The sequence below is a fragment of the Poecilia reticulata genome, chromosome 19, assembly GCF_904066995.2.
Source record: "Poecilia reticulata chromosome 19, P_reticulata-male-v2, whole genome shotgun sequence".
Taxonomy (NCBI): domain Eukaryota; kingdom Metazoa; phylum Chordata; class Actinopteri; order Cyprinodontiformes; family Poeciliidae; genus Poecilia; species Poecilia reticulata.
Genome location: NC_088848.1, coordinates 567,607 through 593,543, shown reverse-complemented (window position 1 = coordinate 593,543; position 25,937 = coordinate 567,607). Strand labels below are relative to the sequence as shown.

Below are 25,937 nucleotides of genomic sequence, written 5' to 3'. Positions count from 1 at the left end.
GACGCTCAGACCCGGTTCTGACGCTCAGAGCAGGTTCTGACGCTCAGATCCGGTTCTGACGCTCAGACCCGGTTCTGACGCTCAGAGCAGGTTCTGACGCTCAGAGCAGGTTCTGACGCTCAGACCCGGTTCTGATGCTCAGAGCAGGTTCTGACGCTCAGACCCGGTTCTGACGCTCAGAGCAGGTTCTGACGCTCAGATCCGGTTCTGACGCTCAGATCCGGTTCTGACGCTCAGATCCGGTTCTGACGCTCAGACCCGGTTCTGACGCTCAGACCCGGTTCTGACGCTCAGATCCGGTTCTGACGCTCAGATCCGGTTCTGACGCTCAGATCCGGTTCTGACGCTCAGACCCGGTTCTGACGCTCAGACCCGGTTCTGACGCTCAGAGCAGGTGTGCGTTCAGGTCGTACTTCTCACAGAACTTGTCTGTGACCGGGACGCAGGTGAGGAACTCGCACCAGTCGCATTTGAGCGGGTAAACGTAGAAGAGGACGGCCAGCGCGGCGAACAGGCCCAGGAAGACCAGCAGGAAGCCGCAGATCTGGAGCCGCTTCCTGTACGAGTCGGAGCGGCCAAAGCTGAAACAGGAAGTGGACGTTTACAGACGGATCGGATCCTGGATTCTTTTGGTTTCACTCTGCTGACCCACCTGATGTACGGCAAGAAGGCGAAGGACAGGAAGAAGCCCGACAGGAAGCCGCAGACGTGGGCGAAGTTGTCGATCCACGGCAGCAGACCGAAGGAGAAGAAGAAGACGGAGATGGCGGTGAGCTTGGCGAACGCTCGCCACGGCCGCTCCAGGATCTGCCAGCTCTGGAAAAGCTCCACGAAGAGGCAGGCCAGGATGCCGAACTGGCTGCCGGCGGGACCCACCTGGAGCCGGGGACAGGAAGAGGAAACAGGAAGCAGATCCCTCTTTAGGGTTGGGTTCGGCTGGTCGATAAATCTGATCTATCAATGAATGAAATGTTTGCTTTCAAAAGAAAAACGTGAAAATGTTCCACCAATTGTTTCCTGGGGTTGTCGTATTCAGAGTGATGTCATCGCACCCAAAATACAAAAAGACTGAACAGAAACGGTGGAGAAAGTTTCTGCTGTTTGTCTTTGGGATGAAATCCCAACAAAACCTCCAGCTGGTGGATTTAATGTGAGACGTGTGAGGCAGCATGTCCCTGCCAGGCTGCCGTACCTCTGCTCTGTAGGGCAGGAAGATGGCGGAGGCCAGGTTTCCTGTGACGCCGCTCAGCAGGTAGATGATGGAGATCCGGAGCCAGCCGGCCAACTTCTCCAGATCCCTGAGAACCGACATCTGGAAAAACACCGAGACCAGGCAGTGCAGGACGCTGCAGACACACAGGACACGCTGCAGTCACAGCCTGCCACCAGCTGGCGGCGCTGCAGTCACAGCCTGCCACCAGCTGGAGGCGCTGCAGTCACAGCCTGCCACCAGCTGGAGGCGCTGCAGTCACTGCCGGAGGCGCTGCAGTCACTGCCGGCGGCGCTGCAGTCACAGCCTGCCACCAGCTGGCGGCGCTGCAGTCACAGCCTGCCACCAGCTGGCGGCGCTGCAGTCACAGCCTGCCACCAGCTGGAGGCCCTGCAGTCACTGGCGGCGCTGCAGTCACAGCCTGCCACCAGCTGGAGGCGCTGCAGTCACAGCCTGCCACCAGCTGGAGGCGCTGCAGTCACAGCCTGCCACCAGCTGGCGGCGCTGCAGTCACAGCCTGCCACCAGCTGGCGGCGCTGCAGTCACAGCCTGCCACCAGCTGGAGGCCCTGCAGTCACAGCCTGCCACCAGCTGGAGGCGCTGCAGTCACAGCCTGCCACCAGCTGGAGGCGCTGCAGTCACAGCCTGCCACCAGCTGGAGGCGCTGCAGTCAGCCTGCCACCAGCTGGAGGCCCTGCAGTCACAGCCTGCCACCAGCTGGAGGCGCTGCAGTCACAGCCTGCCACCAGCTGGAGGCGCTGCAGTCAGCCTGCCACCAGCTGGAGGCGCTACAGTCACAGGAAGAAGCTGACAGACCCGGCATGCAGGAAGAGAGACAGCCAGAGGCGGGAGAACTGATCTGGGATCTGTGGGTTGAGGAACGGCAGCAGGCCGCAGACATCGTCCATACAGGCCACCTGGAAGACACAGTGACATCATCAGGTGTCGACCATGAAGCTCCGCCCCCTGTGACACTGCTGAAAATCTGCTTTATTCTAGCTCCAGTCTGTTTGCCTAGTCAAAGTCCAGTCTGTTGGCGAGGTGTGAACACTAATCGACCTCTGACCTCTGGTCCTCCAAACCTCCGTCTGGTTCAGTTTGAGTGTGAAAACCAAGCGGATCAGAGACCGCTCCAACAGCAGGAAGTGAACTACAGCGCAGGGCATTCTGGGTAAGTACAACCAAGCTAACATGCTAGCCTAGCGCTAGCAGCAGAAATGGCTCCTGGTCTTTAGCCTAAAGAGAAATCCTCCAACCGCTAAAATCCTCCATCTTGTTTCCATCTGGTGAAGAAGGAAGTTGCTCTCAGTGTCTTCAGAGGTTTCTGTGTCGTTTCCTTCAGTGGTTCTTGGTGCAGCGCCCCCACAGGCCAGGAGGGGAACAGGTTGGTTTGACTCAGAGCAGCTGGAGGTGGAGCAGGTGATGGAGTTTATCTGGTACCTGTGAGCAGAGCGTAGCTTCCTCGTGGAAGTATCCGTGCATGAAGTCGCAGTATTCTCTGGACGTGATTTCACATCTGAAACAAACAATTCCTGTTTCACCTCCAGTTAAACATCCTCATCGGAAAACCTGAAGCCATCTCTGTGTTTGTTTTTAAGGATCCATGTTCTGAATCCGGAAGGTTCGGGTTCTCACCGTCCCTTGGTGCCGATGCAGCAGGGTCGGCCCGTGATGCTGCAGTCGATGTGAGGCAGGTTGGTGTGGTTCCCAGAGTCCAGCTTAGTGCAGATCTACAGGTCCGACCAGAACCAGGAAGCAGAAGCAGACATCATGCAGACATAATAATCATAATAATCATAACAGCTGCGCTGGTCGTACCGGCCACTGTGTGATGTCGTCGCTCCACTCATGCGGTGAAACTGAAGCGGGTTCCTGGCAGATTCTGCACGTTCAGCAGAAACAGTGAATCTGTCAACATGTTGAACTTCTGAGGCGTAAAAATAAAACATCCTGCCGATGAAACAGAACCAGCCTAACAACTGAAACGCTGCAGTTTTCTGACTGTGGAGGAGAACTGGCCCGGTTCGGTCCGGTGAACGTCACACAAAGCAGCCCCCAAGCCTCATTCCTCCACCGCCGTGCTTTGTGCTGAGGGACAGTTTGGGTTTTCATCAGAGGTTTTGACTGATGATTCCGTCTTTTATTTTACTGCTGGCCTCCAGTGTTTCTCCTCCAGAGCAACAAAACTCAGAAACCTTTGGGTCCAGATGCTAAGACCGGTTCTGTTCCGGGTCACCTGGGGTCCTGGTGGCAGACTGAGCCGTGTTGCCGTGGTTTCCCCTCTAAATGTGGAGCGCTGGCGTGCTGAGGCCACTTCACCCAAACTGCCAGGGTGCTCTGCAGACAGACACACTTCAGATCGCCAAGCAGCTTCGGCCTGAGGGAACCTGAGAGCATCGCGGAGTTCTTCCACCCACCGAACATTCCTCCTGCAGCGTCTGCAGGCAGCCGGAGCGGTCGTTCCGGACGCAGCAGCCGGATTGTCGTTCTCTCACCTTTGTCTCCTCAATCAGCTGCTGGATCTCTTCGTCTTGACGCATGCATGGAGAAAACTTAGCACCCAGGTGGATGAGCGCCTCCTGCAGGCAGCGGAAAGAAACATTACAGTTCAGAATTTTCAAAACTTTTTAAGTATTTTTTGCTACTGCAAATTTTTTCAGTTCTAATATTTGTTCAGCAGCTTTAACATTTTTTATCTTCCCTCCTGCTAATATAATTATTTCTTTAAGCGTTTATCAAAACCTTTGAATTGTTTTGTTACAGTTTCTGTGGTTCGGTTCTTACCGAGTTCGGACCGACCCAGAAGTTCTGCTGCTGCACAAACTTCACGTTTTCATAAACCCCCTTATTTCTCAGCACCTGGAGGGAATCGAAGGTGAAACGTTCAGAGAAGATGATTACGGACAGATTATTACAGATTATAATCCGGCTCACAGAGTCGACGGTCTCGTGCTGCGTGAATCCGATGGGCGCGATGCCGTAGATGGACACGGACAGGACGGTGACCAGCAGGTGGACGAAGGTGATCCAGTAGCTGAAGAAAGGCCTGAAGAAGAAAACATGACGGGTCACAGAACCGGCTGACCTTTGAACCCGGAGCAGAGGTCGAGCAGAGGTCGTGCCTGTGGTCGTCCATGTCTTGGATCTGTTTCTGGACGAAGCTGTCCAGGCGCTGGCGGTAGGTCCGGTTGGTGAGCCGGCCCACCATGCCCAGTCCGTACGGCCTCTTGTCCCGGGCGAACAGCTTCTGGACCGGCGCCGCGATCCTGCGCCCACGCCGCCGCGGCCCGTCCGCCGCCACCTGCTGCTGCAGCGCGCCGTCCTTCGCCTTCCGCCAGCCTCGCTCCAGCGGCCTGCGGAGACGGAGGAGGGAGTAGTCATGGAAACGCTCCGGTTTACCTGTGAGGTCACGCTCTGGTGCAAAACTCCGCCCACAGCATCAGGTGAGTCCGCTCCAGCTTGGTCCGGTCCAAAGCACTTCCTGTCAGAGCGCTTCCTGTCGGAGCACTTCCTGTCGGAGCGTTTCCTCTCTCGGCGCCGGGCTCCAGCCGCTGCAGGTCGGTCTCTGACGGCGTCTCAAACACGTCGTCGGCGTAGCTGGACATCTCTTCCTGGAAACCGTCCTGCAGAGGAAAAAATGAAAAACATTTCTGATTTATTTCATACCAAATCAGATTTACCGTATTTTCCGCACCTAAAAACCTCACATTTCCTCCAAAGCCTTATAACCCGGTGCTCCTTCTATATGGACCAACATGGAGCCACTACAGGTCCAGCAGCTACGGTAAGCAGCCGCCGACTTCATTTCCCCGTAGAAGAAGAAGCGCGGTGCATGCTGGGATAGCTGTCAGAACGCTGGTTTGTTAATAAAGGTTGACTGACCCATCTACCTACCGACCTGATGATCAGGTCGTCTGCAGGTCATTCAGCACCACCTTCTCCACCAACATGCTGTGGTGGAGAAGGTGACCATCGTCCGGCCCAGAAATCTCTCCTCTCCTCGCCGACCCGAGTCGGACTGTTTGGTTGACATTCTTTATGTCAACAAAGTGGCTTTAGATATTCATCCGGGAGCTTCGACTAGGGTCACCAAGGGACCAGCTCTATACGTTTAAAGCTGGGGGGGAAGAGAGACAGAGGCTGAGGCGGCAGCGTGTCGGTTGGTCTGTTACCCAGAATGCAGTTGGGCACAATATCACAACACCGTGAGTGAAACAATGACTGAGGCAGCTACTATATAAAGCACTGGGGGCCATTTCTTTATTATTACACATCCACATTAGTAGAGAACGGAACAAATCGCCTCCCGTATCGGTTCAATACGGGACGGGTGGCGACCCAAACTGGAGCGTCTATTCTATGCGCCTTATATATGAACAAAGTTTTAAAATATTCCTTTCATTCAAGCTGCGCCTTATAGTGCGGAAAATACGGTAACTGATTTTTTTCTTCACCGTCTTTCCTAAAAAAATTATTATAATTTTTAAAAAGTGGATTTCATCTCAATCCTCAGAAGACGGAGTATCAGGAAAAGCTATGAGAATTTTTGTGTAATTACAAAAATAAAGTTATAATATTAGCAGAATAAAGACCCAGTTTTACCAGAAGACCAGAAGTCTCCATATGAAAATCCAACAACTGAGATAAAACAAAGTTTTTACATCGGTTTGAACATCAAATAATAACAATAGTTTATATTATTATTCACATTTTTAACTCCTGCTTGGGAAATAAATGAGTGTTTCTCACTCTGCTGAAGAACGAAGTGTCCAACTCGTCCGGGAAATCCGTCGTGTCGTCGTCATAGAAACTGGGAGGCATGAAGCTCCGCCTCCGCCTCCCAGCGCCGCCCTCAGCCGCCGTCCGACCCTGAAATCAACAACAAAACCCAGTCAGGACGCCGGGCCAGAAGCAGAACCGGACCAGAACCAGGACCGGATCTAAGATGGACGTTAGCAGAGTTTAAAAAATCAGCCAAACAAACAATTATTCAGAGTTTGCGTTTGAAAAAACTCCTGGATTTGCAGCTAATTTGATGGAAAAATTAGACTGAAATATTTTTCTTATTAACATCAGAAAGTTGTTGGAACAAATGTTGAAAAATAAGATTTAAATAAATGTCCCTTTTAAAGACAGAAACAGAAAGTTGCTACCCATTAGGAAACACGGTGGTGGCAGTATTATGGCTCAGGTTGGTTTCCAGCATCTGGATGAGGAAAGACTCAGTTTTAATAAACTTCAAACTCTGATCATCAATTTATTTTCATTTCCTAAATGACCAATAACCAAAACCAAGCTGGATCTAGTAACAACTGTAGTTGTATTTATTAATATTATTAATATATTAACTTTTAAAAAGGATCCATGACTGGTTGAACATGTTGCCTAAAATATTGCTGTTTTTGATACGCCAAAACTCATAATTACTTCAAAAATGTACGTCTTTTGTTACATTTGGTCGCCATTTTCCCCCGCTGGGTTGATGACGTCATCAGGTCCAATCTGTGCTGGAGTCTCCAGAGTAAACAGGAAGGCTAACTTTACCCCAGCAGTTGTTTATCATATTGCGGTTGACTGGAGTCATTTTAGATCATGCCACACTATCGGCTGTAATTATAAAATAAAAATAAAAATTGGGACAGAATCTGGATAATTTTCCACTAAAGGCAAGGAGAGCGCAGTGCGAGAGCCGGGGCGGAAACACAACGAAGGGCCTGATCTGGACCCCGGACATTTCTCCACAACACTCTGAGCCATTTATACCAGCAGAACCAACGAAGCTAACAGGGTCGTTGGTTCACCACATTTATTTTTAACGAGCTAAAAATAAATGTGGTGCTGAGACGGGCAGAGCTGGAAGCTCTTTGAGATGCTAACAGGAGCTACAGCCTGCGGTACTGACATCACCGATCCGACCGGATCCATGGCGGTCCGGTGTCGTTGTTACCACCACACCGAACTCTAAGCAGCACAGCTGTTAGCCATTATTACTGGAAAAGCTAACCGAACCGTTACTAACGGAAAGCTAACCGAACCGTTACTGCTGGAAATGCTAACGGAACCGTTACTACCGGAAAGCTAACCGAACCGTTACTGCTGGAAATGCTAACGGAGCCGTTACTACCGGAAAGCTAACCGAACCGTTACTGCTGGAAATGCTAACGGAGCCGTTACTACCGGAAATGCTAACGGAGCCGTTACTACCGGAAATGCTAACGGAGCCGTTACTACTGGAAAAGCCAACGGAGCCGGATATACATAATATAAGAGTAGACCCCGCATTGGCTGCTCCGGCGCAGGAAATACGGCGGCCATCTTGGCGAGGTCGTCTCTCCTACTTTGCTCAATCAAAACAGCAGAAGATGCCTCAGCACTGAGGGATATTGTTGTTCTGATCGATGGATTATTGATGTGAGGCTCCACAGACAACATTTCACAAGTAATATGGACATATTATTGTGTATATATTGTGATATTACTTTAGTGTATTTATGTCCACCGGCGAGATACCAGCTAATATTAGCAACAGTGCTTGGTGTAATACGGGGTTCCGCCCCGCTGTGAAGGATAACTGAGATTCTGTAAATCTAAAAAAAATCAATTATTCTCTAACATTCTCCAAGATGGCCGCCCTAAATCTCGTCAGCGACAAGAGGCGAGAGCGTTCCATGAGGCGTCTATCCTTATATTATGTCTATGGGATCACCGGTACCGAATGGTCAAATTCAAAATGCTTAAAAATTTGAGTTGGACTTTATTGAACATAGTGAATTAAAAGTCAAACTGAAATACATTTAAAGCATAAGAAGAGGAAGAATGTATTATTTACAGCTCTGACAAAAATGAACTGCTGCACTGAAAACCGCCTGGTTATTCACCAAAAATTGATTTCCTGAGTTTCAACATTTGTTTTGTTGTTTCTAAATGAATATAAAATGTTTTCTTTGCATTATTTGAGGCCTGAAAGCGCTGCATCTTTTTCAATATTTTCACAATTTCTCATTTTCTGCAAATAATAAATTTTTGCTTTTAATTTTGGATACATGTTGTCAGTAGTTCATAGAATAAAATGTTCATTTTATTCAGACATAAATAGTAAAAATCTGATCATTTCAACAGATCTCTGGGTTTGAACTCATCTTTACATTCACTACATCATCTAATAATTTATTATTCCTGTTAATTAGTTTTAACTTTCAGTATTCTCTGTCTATACTTATAACAGTGCATTAACATCTGCAAGCCTTTATATCAAATAAATGTTAAAATGCGTTTAAGTTGAACATGTTTACATCCTGTTTGCTTCGCCCTCCTGGTGTATTTTGTGTATCTTGAATTCATAATTTTTCATTTACATAAAAGCTAGGCAGCTAATCCAATATTGGTAATTTAAGTTACTGAGTTTTATGTAAAACCTATTTTTGCTTAAATATAAACCGATTTTAAATAAACTGATACATTATGGAACCTAATAAAATAGTTTAAAATAAATGTTTCTGAAGCTTTTTCTCTCAGTCAGAATTTATTCAGAATCTCTGAACCATTTCAATAAAACAATTATTTCTGAATTAAAAATGTTTTTTGAATTGAATTGTGGCCCTGAAATCAGAATAAATTGATCAAACACTGAAATATTCTGTAATATTCACCAATAAACTGATACGTTCATATACTGATTGGCAGCAGTTTGCTGGAATCAAACCCACAACCTTCAGATCGTTTGTGGTTTCTCTGCAGGTAGTACAAAACTCTGCTGCACGCCTGCTCACCTGCACCCACAGGAGGGAACATATCACGCCCATCCTCAAAGGCTTGCACTGGCTGCCTGTATCTTACAGGATGCACTATAAAATCCTGATACTGACTTTTAGAGCTCTTCATGGACAGACGCCAGACTACATTAAGAACCTCATACAGCCTTATGTTTCAACTAGGAGCCTCAGGTCGTCGAATTTGAACTTGTTGACGGTTCCTCGGACCTTTTTTAAGACTCGTGGAGACAGATCTTTTAAAGCTGTGGCGCCCCGCCTATGGAATGAGCTACCTTGCACCATTCGATCTCTACATTGCATAGACACTTTCAGGAAACAACTTAAGACCCACTTTTTTAATCTTGCTTTTTAGTGTACTACTGTGTTTTATTGTTTGTATGTTGTTTTTAATTTGTTTTATTTTTTATACTTTGTGCAGCACTTTGTGATCCTGGTCTGTGAAAAGTGCTATAGAAATAAAGCTTACTTACTTACTTACTTACTTACTGCCTGGACCAGCTGAACATGAAGCTGTGAATAATTATACAAACGGCAAAAATACCCAAAACCTACAAGCACAAATCTGAAAAGTGTGGCGTGTTTCTGTAAGGCGGCTTCAGACTTTAGCTAGTTGGTGAAAATAATCAACCTGAGTTACATTTCATCAGATTTAACTGTAAACAGTTTTTCAGTTAAAAGTGTTTCATTAAAAGTAACTTTAAAATCACTGAATATTTTCTACTCTGTAAATGCAAACGGACAGAAACCAAACCTTCATCAGCGCCGCGGCAGCCTTGATGCTCATGACGGCCACGGACTCCCGCTTGCGTCGCCGTGGCAACCTGTTGAGGGCGGAGCGTGAGCTGGAGAAGGAGCAGAGGGAGGCGGAGCCTGGGGTGAGCGGCGTCTGAAGGGCGCCAGGTCCGTCCAGGTCATCCCCCATCCGGAAGGCCCGACCGCGAGCCAGGGGGTCCACGACCTGCACACACACACACACATTAAACACACACACACACACACACATTAAACACACACACACACACACACATTAAACACACACACACACATTAAACACACACACACATCAAACGGCGTTGCGGCAGGTTAATTTGGGAATCTAAAAGTTGTAAAGTTTGAATATCTAAATGGAAAAGAAAATTCACCATCAGCTCATCAGGCACGGTCTAGTCCAAGTATCACGTTTGTAAAACCTTCAGCCCATTAGTGGAAACATTTCTGCTAATCAGCTTCCTTTTTTAAAGTCAAACTATTTCTGTTTTTTCTTCAGTCCTGAATCAGTCGAACCCAGCAGGTCCGCTGGGGACTGAGGTGTCCAACATGCGGCGCGGGGGCCGTTTGGGGCCCTCCATTGTAATTTAAGAATGGACTAATTTAGTTTGCCGAATCAGACACAAAAAACTAATTAAAACACGAAGAGGAACAAAGAGTTTGTCATGTTTTTGTTTTAATTACATTTCATAGAAACTAAAATCTAAAAGAATGTAAATTATCACGTTAATTTTGACAACCATAGAAAAAATGTTATTCTTTTTGCACTTTATTGAAAAATGAAGAAAGAAAGCGTCGTGTCATTTGAACTTGAAGTTTCTTTAGTCAAAACGTTTTTAGAACTGAAAATGTGATGAGAAATGAAGAAACGAAGGGAGAGAAAAGTGAATGCTTCTCCAGGTTCTTCCTGCGTCCGGAGCAGCTAGCAGCTAGCCTACCCGCTGCACTCCGTAGCGGTGGCGGCGTGGGGGTGTGCGGGGGGTCGGGTCGGGGTCAGGGTGGGGGTCGGTGCTGGACAGGGACAGGCTGTCCAGGCTGAGCAGCGTCACCTGGGCCTTCAGGCCCCCGAACAGCTGGCTGCAGTGCTGCAGGCTCCGCCTCCTCCAGCGCTGGCCGCCGTCGCCGTCCTTACTCACGCCGAACCAATCAGCCGTCCCCCTGAAACAGGACAGGCGCCGTCAGAACCACAACAAACATGTTAGCGCCACAAGAATTCAGATTTAAAATGTAAAATATCCATGAACTGTTTTAGCTTCACCTATAAAAATGCCTTATGCGTCAAACATGACTTGAGAGCTGTTTGCTAATTGCTGCTGGCTAGTCTGAAGGACCTGAGTGGGGGGAGGAGCTGAGGCTCGAAGGCGGGGCTAAGTCCACTCAGGCGTTTTACCAGATGCTGACACCAGAAAGAAAACATCCAGAGAAACATGTCATTTAGTCTGAGTCCAGTTCAGAGGTTCTGGTTCAGAGGTTCTTTAGAGAACCACCAATGAACCCAGTCAAACCCAGAACTGAAGATGGATGAAACCAGTTACTCTGACTGGAAACCAGTTCTGCAGAAGAGGCCAGACTGGTCACTTTTGTTCTCCTTCACATCTTTCTGTTGGTTGATTCCATAAAATCCAAATAAATATTTTCAGTTTTGTGTTTTTAACATGAGGAAAAGCTTGTGAATAAAACCGTAGTTGCGTCATTTCATCACGCGTGGAGCCTTGGAGGGGGGCGCTCTCTCCCAGTGAGCTTGGTGTCCATGGACCTGTAAATCTGCCCCAGACCTGTAAATCAATCTGCCCCAGACCTGTAAATCTGCCCCAGTGGGTTGTATAGCAGCCGCCCCGGGCATTGTTGACTCATGGTGGCTTAAAGCCTCATAAGCCCGACTGATTTTAATGACATTGTCGGTGTAAAATATTGAATAAAATGTTATGGCTGGCATTATCTTTACTCTTACATTTCACTCTATGAGACGCAAAATTACAAGAGGATCGTCCTTATCGCCTCCAGGTGCATTCTGGGTAAAACTTGTCGTCCACCAACGTCATCAGTCTCTTGGCAACAGACGGAAAACTAGCTGGAACATTTTAACGGACTAAGTTAACATTAGTGGAGCTCCACGGAGCGGCAAAGTGAGAAGGATGGAAAGAAGAGAGCAAGGAAAAGCCAAAACCTGGACGCATATTTTGTTCGTCGTCTTGGAGATGAAGCGGAGTTTTTGTTGGCCGCGATTCAGACCCGCCAAACTGCCAGGCCAGCGAAGGACCCGGATAGTTACAGGTAGCAACTCCAATGTTATTCATAGTGTGAGTTAACTGATTATAAACTGTATCAGCCCAGCCGCTGGGCTCACATCTCCGTTTTCTCTCTGGACGGCTGAGTTATAGTCGCGGTTTGAGCCGAACACCGTAATGGCGCTTATAGGTTTACGTTGGCGCCGCCTGGGAGAGCGGCGCGCGTGACCGCAAACATCCAGAGGTGCACGAGGCGCTGCGACACGCTGCGCATGCGTGTCCGCTACAACCCGCACAGTGAACCGAGCTCCGTGCTCACGATACATGAAAACAAATTCAATAATGTCCATTGGCATGATTTTCTCTTTTTATTTCTCTCTTTCTACCAAAGACTGAATGATAAAAGCTTTCAGGTTTTTGCTTTGGTCTCAACTAAACCTCCTTTTGAAGGACAATTTTATTTACCAAGACTTAAAAATTCATTTTATTTGTCTTGTTTATTTATTTTGGATATTTGAAATGTCTTCCAGTTGCACTGTTAAATGTTCATTATAATTTAAAATTGTGTTCTTGCATTATTATTTCTCTATTAACATTTTATCACTTAAAAAATGGTCTCAAAACAACAATACTGTTTATCAAAAATCAAGATTTGTTATTGTGACAGGTCTACACACACATATAGTATAGTTAGTTTATTCCCATGGTTGGTTCCCATAGTTACTTTGAAAGAGTAATTTGATTACTGAATGAAAAATTCATCCATCAGCTAGAAAACGTGCATCTCTTTTCCCTCCATCGTTTACGTTTGTGTCGCTGGTTTTGTGTCTCCCCACGGAAAAAGAAGAAAGCAACAACATGTGTTGTCAGATATAGAAACAGTGACTTGGATACGTAACTTTAATCTGATTATGGGACTGTAGATAGTAACGCGTTAGATTTCATCACATCATCTGTGGCTGCAGATCATCCCAGTAAACAGAAGCAAACAGAATCAGATGTTTTTTAATTTTTTCCATAAAGAAAAGCAGAAAGGTGAAGAAGAGGAGCTGAATGTCAGGAATGAGGAAGAAACTGAACCGTTCAGCGTCATCACTGAAAGCTGCCATTCTGGATGAAGATCAAATGAACTGATAGTAAAGAGCCAGAACTGAACAGTTCATGAACTGTTCAGTTCTGGCTCAGGTCCTCTCTAACGTTTCCCTCTGTCGCTTTAAATGGAGAGCATCGTAAATCTAATCTGTTTTCCACCATTTTTAGAAAAACTTCTCATCTTTCTGATCGGCTGCCAGTCAAACTCGTCATGCTGCTTTTCTCCTCCAGCTAGCATAGCGACCAGCGTAGCGACCAGCGTAGCGACTAGCATAGCGACCAGCGTAGCGACTAGCGTAGCGACTAGTGTAGCGACCAGCATAGCGACCAGCGTAGCGACTAGCATAGCGACCAGCGTAGCGACTAGCGTAGCGACTAGTGTAGCGACCAGCGTAGCGACCAGCATAGCGACCAGCATAGATAGTAACGCGTTAGATTTCATCACATCATCTGTGGCTGCAGATCATCCCAGTAAACAGAAGCAAACAGAATCAGATGTTTTTTAATTTTTTCCATAAAGAAAAGCAGAAAGGTGAAGAAGAGGAGCGACTAGCATAGCGACCAGCGTAGCGACTAGCATAGCGACCAGCGACCAGCGTAGCGACCAGCGTAGCGACTAGCATAGCGACCAGCGTAGCGACTAGCATAGCGACCAGCGACTAGCATAGCGACCAGCGTAGCGACCAGCGTAGCGACCAGCGTAGCGACTAGCATAGCAACCAGCGTAGCGACTAGCATAGCGACTAGCGTAGCGACCAGCAGAGACAAAATGGAAACATTTGTGAGCAGAAAACGGCTGAAGGTGATTCCAGCTGCAGAAAACCGTCCTGGAATCAGGAGGTCTGAATTCATTCATTCACTCTGAATGAATGTTTGTATTTATACTAAACTGATAACTGGGAGGAAAACATTCGGAGGTTTCTTACATATTTTGCTACATCTTGTGTGGGTTTGCAGATGGAAATGGAAAACTTTGGAAACGCTGCTGTAGATCAGAGTAGTAAATAAATACGACGGCAGGCTGAGCTTCATCAGGAGGAAGAGGAGTGTTTAGAGAGCAGAACGTTCCTACATAAACACTCATCCGTCATCATGGACAGCAGCAGCAGGTCAGGAACCTTTTAAGGCTGAACATGACGGGGAGGAGTAATGCTGCGGGCTCCTCCTCCAGACAGGAATGTTTATGGAAGAACTTTGGAAAAACCAGAAGAGGAAGAGTTCTGGGTTCTGCTTAGGGAAAGTTTTATTCCAGATCAAGACGGAGCTCAGTTTGACCTGACGCTCAGTTGTAGCCGAGTCAGGAAAAATCCTGAAGTCAAAATATTCTGGTCTTAAAGTCTCACAGTGAAGGAAAAAAATCATCCAAACTCAGAATTTGAATAAACTCGTCAGAAAGAAGAATGGTCATATCGCTATGGCAACGCAAGTCTTCTGTTTTCTCCACCTGAGCAGCGCACCCCCTCCATGTCAGCCTCAGGGCGACCCAAACCGGATCCCACTGGTACCTGATGATCTGTTTGGGGATAGACGAGCGGCGCCGGGCCAGAATTTTAGGAACACAGGAGCGGCGGCGGCCGGTCGACGCCCTCCTGGAGCGGCGCTGGCCCTTTGGAGGGACGGTGTTCAGGCGGTCGAAGTGAACCCGCTTCTCACTTCACTCAGCAGGAAGAGGAAGGAGAGCAGACAGGAAGTGGAAGGACAGCAGACAGGAAGTGGAAGGACAGCAGACAGGAAAAGGAAGGAGAGCAGACAGGAAGTGGAAGAACAGCAGACAGGAAGTGGAAGGAGAGCAGACAGGAAGTGGAAGGACAGCAGACAGGAAGAGGAAGGAGAACAGACAGGAAGTGGGAGGAGAACAGACAGGAAGAGGAAGGAGAACAGACAGGAAGTGGGAGGAGAGCAGACAGGAAGTGGGAGGAGAACAGACAGGAAGTGGGAGGAGAACAGACAGGAAGTGGGAGGACAGCAGCCCGGAAGTGGGAGGAGAGCAGACAGGAAGTGGAAGAACAGCAGACAGGAAGTGGAAGGAGAGCAGACAGGAAGTAGAAGGAGAGCAGACAGGAAGTGGAAGGAGAGCAGACAGGAAGTGGGAGGAGAACAGACAGGAAGTGGAAGAACAGCATTGTTAAATCAGGCAAGAAGCAGGAAGAGAGAACAAACTGTTTACAGACGGATTCAATCGGTTATTTAAATAATCCTCTAATAATTTATGGATTCATTAATTGTTAACTGGAGAAAAAAAGAAAACAGAATTGAACAAAAACATTTTGCATTTAAGATAAAAATAAAAACATTAATGTTCCAGAACTGCTCTAGTTCACTTTTAGCATCACCTGGAAAAATCTATTCATCACCTTTTCCTATCAATTATTAATCTATAAACGATAATCACCAGATCAGCTGCACTCTGTATTGATTCTCATGTTGATGTTGGAAGGATTTTTATCTGCAGCTTCACTTTTAGGCAAAATGAGTCCTGTGTTTTATTTTTATTGTATTTCTAAAGTATAAACGTCTTCAGTGGTTAAAGAGCCAACAGATGGAAAAATTATTATTATTCTGATAAAATCTAAATATAACCAGGATTCACTTCATCCTTCATTCTGTTTTATTAATAATTTAAGTTTTTACTTTTGCTGTGTGATTGACTGTATTTTTCTCCCACCTTGGTGCCAGGAAAATAAAATAATGATATTATTATTATTATACTGATAAAAATGAAAAATCTGCAGCATGTGATATTTTAACTGATTAATAATCAGAAAATAATCAATAGATTAATTAATAACTAAATAATAATCAGATCAGCCCTAAAGGAGGAAGAGGAGCGTGAAGCAGGTGATCTGAGATGAAGGTGTGTGCGCGCGTTTGTTTGTAATACATTGTGGGGCCCAATTGCCCCTTGTGGGGACCAGACCCTGGTCCCCACAAGGGGAAACCCTGTTTTTGGGTCAGGGGTCAGAGTTAGGACTAAGGTATGAATCGAGTTTTGGTTGGTTAGGGTTAAAGGTCAGGTTTTATGTGTGTGTGCGTGTGCGTGTGTGTGTGTCTGACCTCTTGATGGACTGCATGACGGCCATTTTCTCCACTGGAGGTTTGAGGTAGGCGTTGGACGTTTCCATGGCAGCAGAGTGTGTGTGTGGATTTTCCCCGGGCATGCTCACACTGCGCAGTCGCTTCACAGGCTGCAACACACACACGCACACACAGACACACACACACGCACAGACACAGACACACACACACACACACACACGCAGCATAAGAGGCTGGACCAGCTGGATCCCAGGTAAAATTCCCTGTTTTCGTTTTTACCTGGAATTCGTTTTTGTCTTGCGCCTCGTTGCTGCGTCTGACTGCAGCAACACGCGGCCCAACATGCGGCGCGGCGGCCTGCAGCGGCTCGTCCGGCGTCAGCTGGATGGTCGGGATGTCCAGCTTCAGCCACGGCGGTTTCTTCCTCTGGAAGCTGTTGGTTCTGCTTCCCGTCTCATCCGGGTTTTCCGCCTTCATCTTGGAGGGCCAGCTGGAAAACCGCAGCAGAAAATAGAAAATGTGACAATTTCAGTTTAAACGTTTTACAGCAAACATTTTAATTTGTGCCGCTGTCGCTTTAAGGATTTTAATAAATATTTCCAGGGTGGCAGCACACTGCAAGTCACAACTACAGATATAAAAACCATTAAAACACAATATGGATGATAAAAGGAAACAAAAACAGACTTAAAGGTCAAAATAAGACTGAAATGCAGCTTGACTTTATTCCCAGTGATTATGAGTCAGAGTCTGATTGGTCGGTTGGTCCTGCAGCATCAGAACCACGTGATGACATCATGACAGATATCATGCATGAATAAACTATAACGACTGAAAATGATCAGGAATGAAAATCAGATGTTAAAAAGAAGCAAAAAAAAATATTTGCAGAAATTTGACTCATTTTGATGCATAAAGAGAAAAAACAAACCGACACTGAATCGATTTGCTGGGACAACAGGAAGTAGGAACTAAAGCATGAACTCTCTCTCTCTCTGCCTCTCTCTCTCTCTCTCTCTCTCTCTCTCTGTCTCTCTCTCTCTCTCTCTCTCTCACCAGCTTCAGCCTTTCTGATTCGGCATCAGAACCAAAACGGACTCAGAAATCCTTCGCCGCCGCCATTCCTTCCTCCTCTGTCCAGCTCAGTTCCTCCTCTCTGGGCTTCATGACAGTCAGATTAAAATCTGTAATCCCTGATTGTCACATGACCCGCTGGCTCAGACCGGACCGGACCAGAACCGCCGTCCGCTCATCAGAGACGAGGCCAAACCAGAAAACATTTACAGATATGATCAGATTCATATCATTCATAACATTCACATCTGAGCCGATTCTGCATCTTTATGAAATATTTACAACTCTTTACCTTTAAATGTCTTTTTATTAAATACATAAAACCGTCCAATCAGAACAAACTTCATCCAACCGTTATGAAACCAGCAGGACTGAGCAGATTAAAATGAGTCCCCCCTCCCCCACCCGTCTCTGCCAGATGTTAGAGCCAACACACAGATACACACACAGACACACACACAGACACACACACACACAGATACACACACACAGAGACACACACACACAGAGACACACACACACAGACACACACACAGAGACACACACAGACACACACAGGGTGTGTTTCCTCCACTTCTCAGCTGCTTTATGCTCACAAACACAAATAAATCTGCAGCCAGACGTTTCGTTTGATCAGAGAAACTGAAACAGAGAAAAACAAAGAAAGGCTGAAGCTGACCTCTGACCTCTGACCTGGGTACATCCCACAAACAGAACCTGCCGCCATGCTGCTGCTTAACGCACCGAGTGAAAACTTTTCACACTTCAGTGTCACTGATGTTTAATCCTGATCATAATTCATCCATCACAGTCAGACTGGATGTAGAAACAGTTCAGCTGCTCAGTTTGACCAACTTTATCAAACACGTTGACAGTAAATCAGATTTAAAAACTCGGCTGAAACCCTGAGAATCTGTTTCAAATGCATGAGAACAAATTCAGGAGCTTAAAGATGTTTTTTTTTTTGTTTATAACTCAGAGACGAGATGAAAAAGCAGCTTAGCAGTGGGAACCAATCAGAGCGCAGGACCGAATCTTCTGCCTCGTCTGAACCAATCAGCTGAGGACAGACTGAGCAGATAAATCCAGAGCTTTTAGATCTCTGCCACCGTCATAAAGTAATAATAATAAAACTTAAAAACGAGTTATTAAGCAGAGGGCTGGGCTGCAGCGTGACGTAAAGCAAAGTTTGAGTTTCCACAGTCAGAGTGATGCATGTATGGAAACCTGACCCAGATACACACAGCCGGTCTGAACAGGAAGCGACGCAGAAACGTGTCACTTCCTGCTGTAAACCTCAACATGACAAAGAGCTGAACTCTGTCAAGACGTCTGCAGGAAGGAGGACAGAGAAGAACTGAAACGATGCAGCAGAAATCAGCAGAAGAAGAAAACGGAAACCTTCACAGCGTCATGGAAACAAACCGAAGAAACAAACGGCCCCACTGGGAGGCGGGAACAGAACGCATCTGTTGATCAGCGCTTTGCCGCCGTTGGGTTGCATGTTTACGTCTGGCGGCGCCTGGACGTCACACACACACCCACAGCTGCTTCTCATCGGGATAAAAACAGCATGGATGAAATCCAGAACGATTCCCAGTCAGCAGACAGAAACCAGTGATAAACTGGTTTCCACTCATCCTGATGAAACACCAGTCAATGGAAACTCTCAATCTTTATGTTTGTTCTTGGAACCAAATCAGAACAGAAATCATGAAGCTGATTCCTGGGTCATCATCTGACACGCGATGCTAACAGGTTAGCAACCAGCAAGAAAACCTGAGTCAGCAGAAACTCTTATGATCTATGATCCGCTCAGAAACGTTTTACTGACTGAAATATGAACTCAGAGAAATACTGAGACAAGGCGCTGATTGGTGACAGGAAGTCCCGCCCCCTTCCCTCCTGCTTCCTGCTTAATGGATCAGGCTCTGAAGAGATGAGACTCCCCGAGTTAACCCTCTACCTCCCCACATTTAGGCTCTTTAGATATTTAAACTGACATTCATGACTACACAGCCGACCAGCCAGCATCGCAGGAAGCTTATTGCCAGGCAACAGAACGAAACGTCCGAACGTCCTACAGGCTCAAAGCAGGAAACGTTCATCTCAGCCGTCGAGTCGGATTTGAGATAAATTTGTTTCTGGGTTTGAGGAGAACGACTTCAGCCTTTAAAATTCATCTTCGTCTCTGTCCAGCAACTCCTCCTCGTCTGTTTTTAACCAAAAGGTTTTAAAAACTGGAAGTGATTTGGAATCGATTCAAAACCATCAGATTCATTTAAAATTGGCTTCATAATTACGTGTCTTTGCGCGTCGCGTCCAACTGAATCAGTTTTTGATATTTCATTTTAAGAATTTCATACACAAACTTAGTTTTGTTTAAATATGAACTGATGAAATTTGATGCCGTCTGGAACTTTATGGAGATGTTTGAAATAAGATTTTCAGCATTTCTTCATCAATCAGCATCTGTAAAGGTTTGAACAGAAAAAAGTTTCTGACTTAAAATCACTGGAAAGATTCCCATCTGTAGTCAGACGGATCCGGAATATTCCAGATTTTAATCTGATCCCAGGATGAGGAGAGAAGCTTCTAGTCCAGATCAAACTTTACGACCCGAACGTCCCTCACAAGCTGCCTGCTCTAGCTCTACGTCCAGCTGTCCTACCGTCCTCTGTCCCCGACTGGAGACGCAGCATGAGACAATCAGAGAGAAGGTGAGGTCCAGATTTCACCAGGATGGGAAAAATCTGCTGCTTCTTCGTTAATCACACCTATAAAATAAATATTATGTGTAATCTTGCTTCATGTATCAGAGACGGGATTAAAGGTCCTCATGTAGATCTCTGGGGATCAGATCAAATCTTCATCATTTGCTCTCTGAGTGGATGACGCTGCATCAAAACAAGCGGCAGTTTCTGCTGCATCAGTTTCTGCTGCATCAGTTTCTGCAGCATCAGTTCCTGCTGCATCAGTTTCTGCTGCATCAGTTTCTGCAGCATCAGTTCCTGCTGCATCAGTTTCTGCAGCATCAGTTTCTGCTGCATCAGTTTCTGCAGCATCAGTTCCTGCAGCATCAGTTTCTGCAGCATCAGTTCCTGCTGCATCAGTTTCTGCTGCATCAGTTCCTGCTGCATCAGTTTCTGCAGCATCAGTTCCTGCTGCATCAGTTTCTGCAGCATCAGTTTCTGCAGCATCAGTTCCTGCAGCATCAGTTTCTGCAGCATCAGTTTCTGCAGCATCAGTTTCTGCAGCATCAGTTTCTGCAGCATCAGTTTCTGCAGCATCAGTTTCTGCAGCATCAGTTTCTGCAGCATCAGTTTCTGCAGCATCAGTTTCTGCAGCATCAGTTTCTGCAGCATCAGTTTCTGCAGCATCAGTTCCTGCAGCATCAGTTCCTGCAGCATCAGTTTCTGCAGCATCAGTTTCTGCAGCATCAGTTTCTGCTGCATCAGTTTCTGCAGCATCAGTTTCTGCAGCATCAGTTTCTGCAGCATCAGTTCCTGCAGCATCAGTTTCTGCAGCATCAGTTTCTGCAGCATCAGTTTCTGCAGCATCAGTTCCTGCAGCATCAGTTCCTGCAGCATCAGTTTCTGCTGCATCAGTTTCTGCAGCATCAGTTTCTGCAGCATCAGTTTCTGCTGCATCAGTTTCTGCAGCATCAGTTTCTGCTGCATCACTACCAACAGTTACCAACATAAAGCATTTTTATATTTTTTATAAAGTTTATCAGGGTTTTCATTAACGTACCAAAACTTCTTCTATAATGATGCAGAAAACTAAAATACAATTTTGCATGTTTAGTTAATCAGAAAGCCAAAAATAAATAAAAAACTTAAAATGCGCCACAAATACGTTTGTCCTTTATAGTGAAAACCTGGATGCAACATGTTAAGGACTTTCTTTGTTCTTGTTGTGGTTCTCGCTCAGCCCGGCGCCTCGGGTTTGGTAACATTAGCAACACCAAATATCACATAAGAGAGAGAAAAGAAAATGATTTAAGAACAAAACGCTGCAACTAAAGTGGGAGAAGCTGTGAAATAATCGCCGTCATTAGAGCGTTTAGAGCCTCAGCATGATGAGCTGCAGTCAGACCAAAACCTTCACTGAGGCGGAAACTAGAGCAAAGTTTTAAAATCCATAACCTGGAAAACGCCTGAAGGAAACCGAGCCGCTGGCAGACCGACTCATCAGAAAACTGCTGCCGACCCAAACCGGTTCTCCACGCCGCAGCGCAGCGATTCCTGTCACAGCCTGTTCAACTCGACCCAACGGGCCGGGCCCAGCGCAGGGGAGGACATGCAGCAGAATGCAGCAGCAGGACGCTGCAGCAGCAGGACGCTGCAGCAGCAGGACGCTGCAGCAACATGCTGCTGCAGCAGCAGGACGCTGCAGCAGCAGGACGCTGCAGCAGCAGGACGCTGCAGCAACAGGACGCTGCAGCAGCAGGACGCTGCAGCAGCAGGACGCTGCAGCAACATGCTGCTGCAGCAACAGGACGCTGCAGCAACAGGACGCTGCAGCAACAGGACGCTGCAGCAACAGGACGCTGCAGCAGCAGGACGCTGCAGCAGCAGGATGCAGCAGCAGCAGGACGCTGCAGCAGCAGGATGCAGCAGCAGCAGGACGCTGCAGCAGCAGGATGCAGCAGCAGCAGGACGCTGCAGCAGCAGGATGCAGCAGCAGCAGGACGCTGCAGCAGCAGGATGCAGCAGCAGCAGGACGCTGCAGCAGCAGGATGCAGCAGCAGCAGGACGCTGCAGCAGCAGGATGCAGCAGCAGCAGGACGCTGCAGCAACAGGATGCAGCAGCAGCAGGACGCTGCAGCAGCAGGATGCAGCAGCAGCAGGACGCTGCAGCAGCAGGATGCAGCAGCAGCAGGATGCTGCAGCAGCAGGATGCAGCAGCAGCAGGACGCTGCAGCAGCAGGATGCAGCAGCAGCAGGACGCTGCAGCAGCAGGATGCAGCAGCAGCAGGACGCTGCAGCAACAGGATGCAGCAGCAGCAGGACGCTGCAGCAACAGGATGCAGCAGCAGCAGGACGCTGCAGCAGCAGGACGCAGCAGCAGCAGGACGCTGCAGCAGCAGGACGCTGCAGCAGCAGGACGCTGCAGCAGCAGGATGCAGCAGCAGCAGGACGCTGCAGCAACAGGATGCAGCAGCAGCAGGACGCTGCAGCAACAGGATGCAGCAGCAGCAGGACGCTGCAGCAGCAGGACGCTGCAGCAGAACAAAATAAAGTTGTAAAAATCTGCAGAAATGCTGCAGAGTTTTCACACTGTGGTTCTGGAGGAAATCAGCTTCCTGCTGCAGTTCAGCTTCTGTTTTTGACGTCAGACCTGTAAATCTGTCTCCGTCTTCCCTGGGATTATTATGGGATTACTATGGATTATGAGTCTCTCACAAAGTTTATCTAATGCTTTTACTTCCTGAATAATTAACTCATGTAAACATGAGAATGTTATCTGATTATGAGCGGTAAATAAATCGGCTTCAGATTCATTAAAAAAACTGCATCAGGTTCAGATGAATTCATCGTTTATCTTAGTGGGGCAGAATTTTATGTTTTCCAGGCACAAAGTGTCATTTTGTAGCATAATTAAATATTATATATATATATATATATAATACTTAAAATAAATTAGACTTCCTGATTTAACATTTTGAAATTGGGTCTCTGTCTCTTTAAGAACTCCTGCTCTTTCTGAAGCTCCGCCCCCAGGAAGTTGTCCCAACATGGCTCCTCTATTGATGTTTCCATCAGCGTCGCTCTGAGCTGCAGCTGCTATAAGGAGCTCAGCTGATGTTTGCTAATTGCTGCTGGCTAGTCTGGAGGAGCTGAGCCTCGGAGGCGGGACTAGGTCCACCCGGGCGTTTAAACAACTGAATGGTTGCCATGGAGATTAGAGGATTTCTCAAACAATAACGAATCGAAGCAACACTGCAGGTTTCATTCTGATGAGGGAAAAACATAAAAATGTTGATTTGACAGGGAGCTGATAGCAAAAGTTCAGGCTGGAAGACTCCGCCCCCTCCGTTCGCCCATCGGCGTCAGGCTCATCTCTGACCTCAGCGCTGGACCTCACCCGGCGCGTCCAATCAGCAATCAGGCTCTGCATAAAGGATCCACACCCACCACAGCCCCTTCTCCACCCACATCCTTCGGCTCTCCAGGACAGAACCCTTTCCCGACCTGCTCTCAGCGTCGGGCCCCGGGGCCGAGCATCAGCCATCAGGTATCGAGTTCACATCAAATCTCAGCTCAAATCAGCTGCCGAGCGCCAAAGAACTGTTTTTCCTTCCTGTCGTTAAATCTTTTAATTGTTCTGAGTCTTTCCAGAAGGAACTAAAACCGGCCCTTAAATAAGGAACATCTAACCTGTCAGAATACGTGGAGTAAAAACTGTTTCTATGTGGATCTGAGGTCCGTTTCCTGTCTGACTCTGTGATAGTTTCATGCTCTCATTTAATGTCTGTGTTTTTAGAAGAGCTGAACAAAGTTCCCTGAGTGGAGAAACAGGCCCATAGCATCACCAGTCCCCCACCGTACCCTCACACCAGACCCATCTGAAGCAGCCGGAGAGAACAACCTGAACTCATGAACAACCAAACGCTAAGAATCCAAAACCAGCCGGGATCAAGAATCCAAAACCAGCCGGGATCAAGAATCCAAAACCAGCCGGGATCAAGAATCCAAAACCAGCCGGGATCAAGAATCCAAAACCAGCCGGGATCCTGCATGGCAGGAGCTCCAGAATTCAACTTCCAGGTTTAAATCACTTCCTACGCGAACGTACAGCCACTGCAGCTGATCCAGGTGTTTGTGTGTCGGCCAGATGTTTCCCGCTTCCTCTCCTCTTCCCAAACAGGAAGTTACAGACAAATCCTTGAGTAAAAAGGTCAGAGGTCAAATGGCCTCAGGGGGATTTCCTTCAACAGCAGAGCAGCCTTTATAGATCAATATCACCCAAAAATCCAAAATGAAGAGTCAGAGAGAGACACACACACACACACACACAGAGACACACACACACACACACACCTGTAACTATCAGGTATCTTGCAGCACCTCCAGCTGTGGAAAAGCCCACACTTAGCGCGGGTCTCCCCCCACCCAGAGCCGGGGTGAGGAGCGGCTCTCCCCGCTCACCTTCCAGCTGAGTCCGGTTCTGGTCCCCCGGTCCGGGCCGGAAGTCCTCCACCGGTGAGGCGCGAACACCTGGCGGTCACTTCAGACGCTCCTCCAGCCTCATCACGAGGAGCGCGAGGACGGCTGCTGCTTTCAAGCGCGCGCTGGAAGCTGGAAATAAAACCAACGAAGAAGCGGGCAGAAACGTCTGGATGCTCGGAGCTCCTCGGCTCTCTGGTGCGTCGGAGTTTCGGTCTAACTGCGATCCTCTCCCCGCTGAAGCTGCACCAGCTGGCCGCCGCTGGAGGAGGCGGTGGCCGCTCCCCCAGCGACACCCAGCGGCCAAACAGGGGAGCTGCAGGAATGTCTGCACAACGTTATTTAAACGGACTTCAGGGGATTTTTCTGCCCAACAGCAAACATTTTCAGTCTGAAAGTAACAACAAGAACAATTCCCCCATTCAGACTAAGTTCGTTGTTTGTTGCAACATTACTTATACAATAGACAAAGTGAGAAAATGTTGATGTTTCTGCAAATATGTAAAAAGAAATCAAAATTCACAGCGTCACCCAGAGGCAGACATAAAATATGATTTATGAAGTGGATAGAGAAATACTTGAGTTGTTTGTAATGTGACTGGTGTTTATTAAGCCCATTGTAGATTGAAAATAGAGTAAATTTTGACATTAATCTCATCAATTTCCTAGAAATAACTTGGAAATGTTCTGAGTTTGTAAAGTCAAAGATTTTTTTACTTTTGGAAAATTTCTGACTTACAAAAGTTGAAAGTTTTTGCCTTCTTGAGCTCAGAAATGTCCCAGGTTTTTTCTGAAATGTTCTGAGCTTCGATTTTTAAATCTACAATAATCAGCTGCTGTGCGTTTCTCTGCTGCCCTCTGGTGGCTGAATACAGCATCTGTAGAAAAATAATCTAATCCGTCATGGAGGTTCAGATGAGGATGAACCTTTATGTGGTGCTGAAGTGTAATGGTTCAATTAAAGTATAACGGTGGGGAACAGGTCGGGTTGAGGCTCCTGTGTTTGACCTTTGAACTTTAAATGGCAAATATCCATCTGGGTCCCTTGAAGGATGAGAAATTACTTTATTTTGTTGCTTTTTTCCCCCCAAACTAAATGGAATTTGATGCCATAGAAAAAAGATTCTCCATATTTATTTATTTTTAACACATAATATCCCACAGTTATCAGTTTGCAGTGTCTGTTTTTATGAAGCACCAAATTCTTCCAGTGTTTTCCAGGTCAGGCCTGTTTCAGCGCCAGGCTACCTGCAGCTTTTAGCTAACAGTAAAACTGAACAGCAACAGTTTGGGTTCATTATTATTAAACTGGTTAACGTTACCAGCTCAGAGGAAAGGCTCCAGCTCCAGGCTGGGATTCTGAGTCCAGGCCATTCTTGTTTAGTGAATCCTCCATCCAAGACTTTAACAACCGAACAGAAAAGAGTTTCTATTCTCTCCTATCTGCTGGGGGGTGATGCAGGGCGGGCGGGTTCAGGACACGAGGTTATCTCTCTCTCCCACCCACAGCCTCTCCTGGTAGAAACTAAACTTTGATCAGCAACACATCAAACTCATTAACTCAACATTAGTTCAGGAAATTTAT

The 25,937-nt window shown here is 47.0% G+C and overlaps 1 protein-coding gene across 3 annotated transcripts; it reads right to left on the bottom strand.

Annotated features, from left to right (window-relative positions):
- Positions 1-291: 291 nt before the first annotated feature.
- LOC103481144 (inactive rhomboid protein 1) lies at positions 292-24,790 on the bottom strand. 3 transcript variants are annotated; one of them, XM_081600491.1, is made up of 20 exons: positions 24,335-24,789; positions 16,386-16,596; positions 16,125-16,255; positions 14,576-14,722; positions 10,689-10,908; positions 9,734-9,940; positions 5,960-6,079; positions 4,646-4,833; positions 4,333-4,563; positions 4,145-4,256; positions 3,995-4,069; positions 3,628-3,789; positions 3,447-3,547; positions 3,029-3,092; positions 2,846-2,940; positions 2,651-2,726; positions 2,027-2,127; positions 1,193-1,346; positions 653-876; positions 292-581 (listed from the first exon to the last, which is right to left on the bottom strand). In XM_081600491.1, exons 2-20 carry the CDS (start codon positions 16,581-16,583, stop codon positions 386-388), a joined length of 2,802 nt encoding a protein of 933 aa, XP_081456617.1. In that variant the 5' UTR covers positions 16,584-16,596; positions 24,335-24,789; the 3' UTR covers positions 292-385. The 3 variants fall into 3 exon arrangements, with proteins under 3 accessions (XP_081456617.1, XP_081456619.1, XP_081456618.1); XM_081600493.1 differs by lacking the exon at positions 14,576-14,722 and having other exon boundaries at positions 293-581; XM_081600492.1 differs by lacking the exon at positions 2,027-2,127 and having other exon boundaries at positions 303-581; positions 24,335-24,790.
- Between the last annotated feature and the right edge of the window lie 1,147 nt (positions 24,791-25,937).

Bases quoted from the DNA above. Each gene is read 5' to 3' on its own strand.
- LOC103481144 (XM_081600491.1), bottom strand. From the start codon at position 16,583: ATGAAGGCGGAAAACCCGGATGAGACGGGAAGCAGAACCAACAGCTTC. The intron at 2,128-2,650 runs GTACCAGATAAA...TGTGTCTTCCAG, and splicing joins AAGCTACGCTCTGCTCACAG to GTGGCCTGTATGGACGATGT. The intron at 877-1,192 runs GTACGGCAGCCT...CCCCGGCTCCAG, and splicing joins TCCTGCCCTACAGAGCAGAG to GTGGGTCCCGCCGGCAGCCA.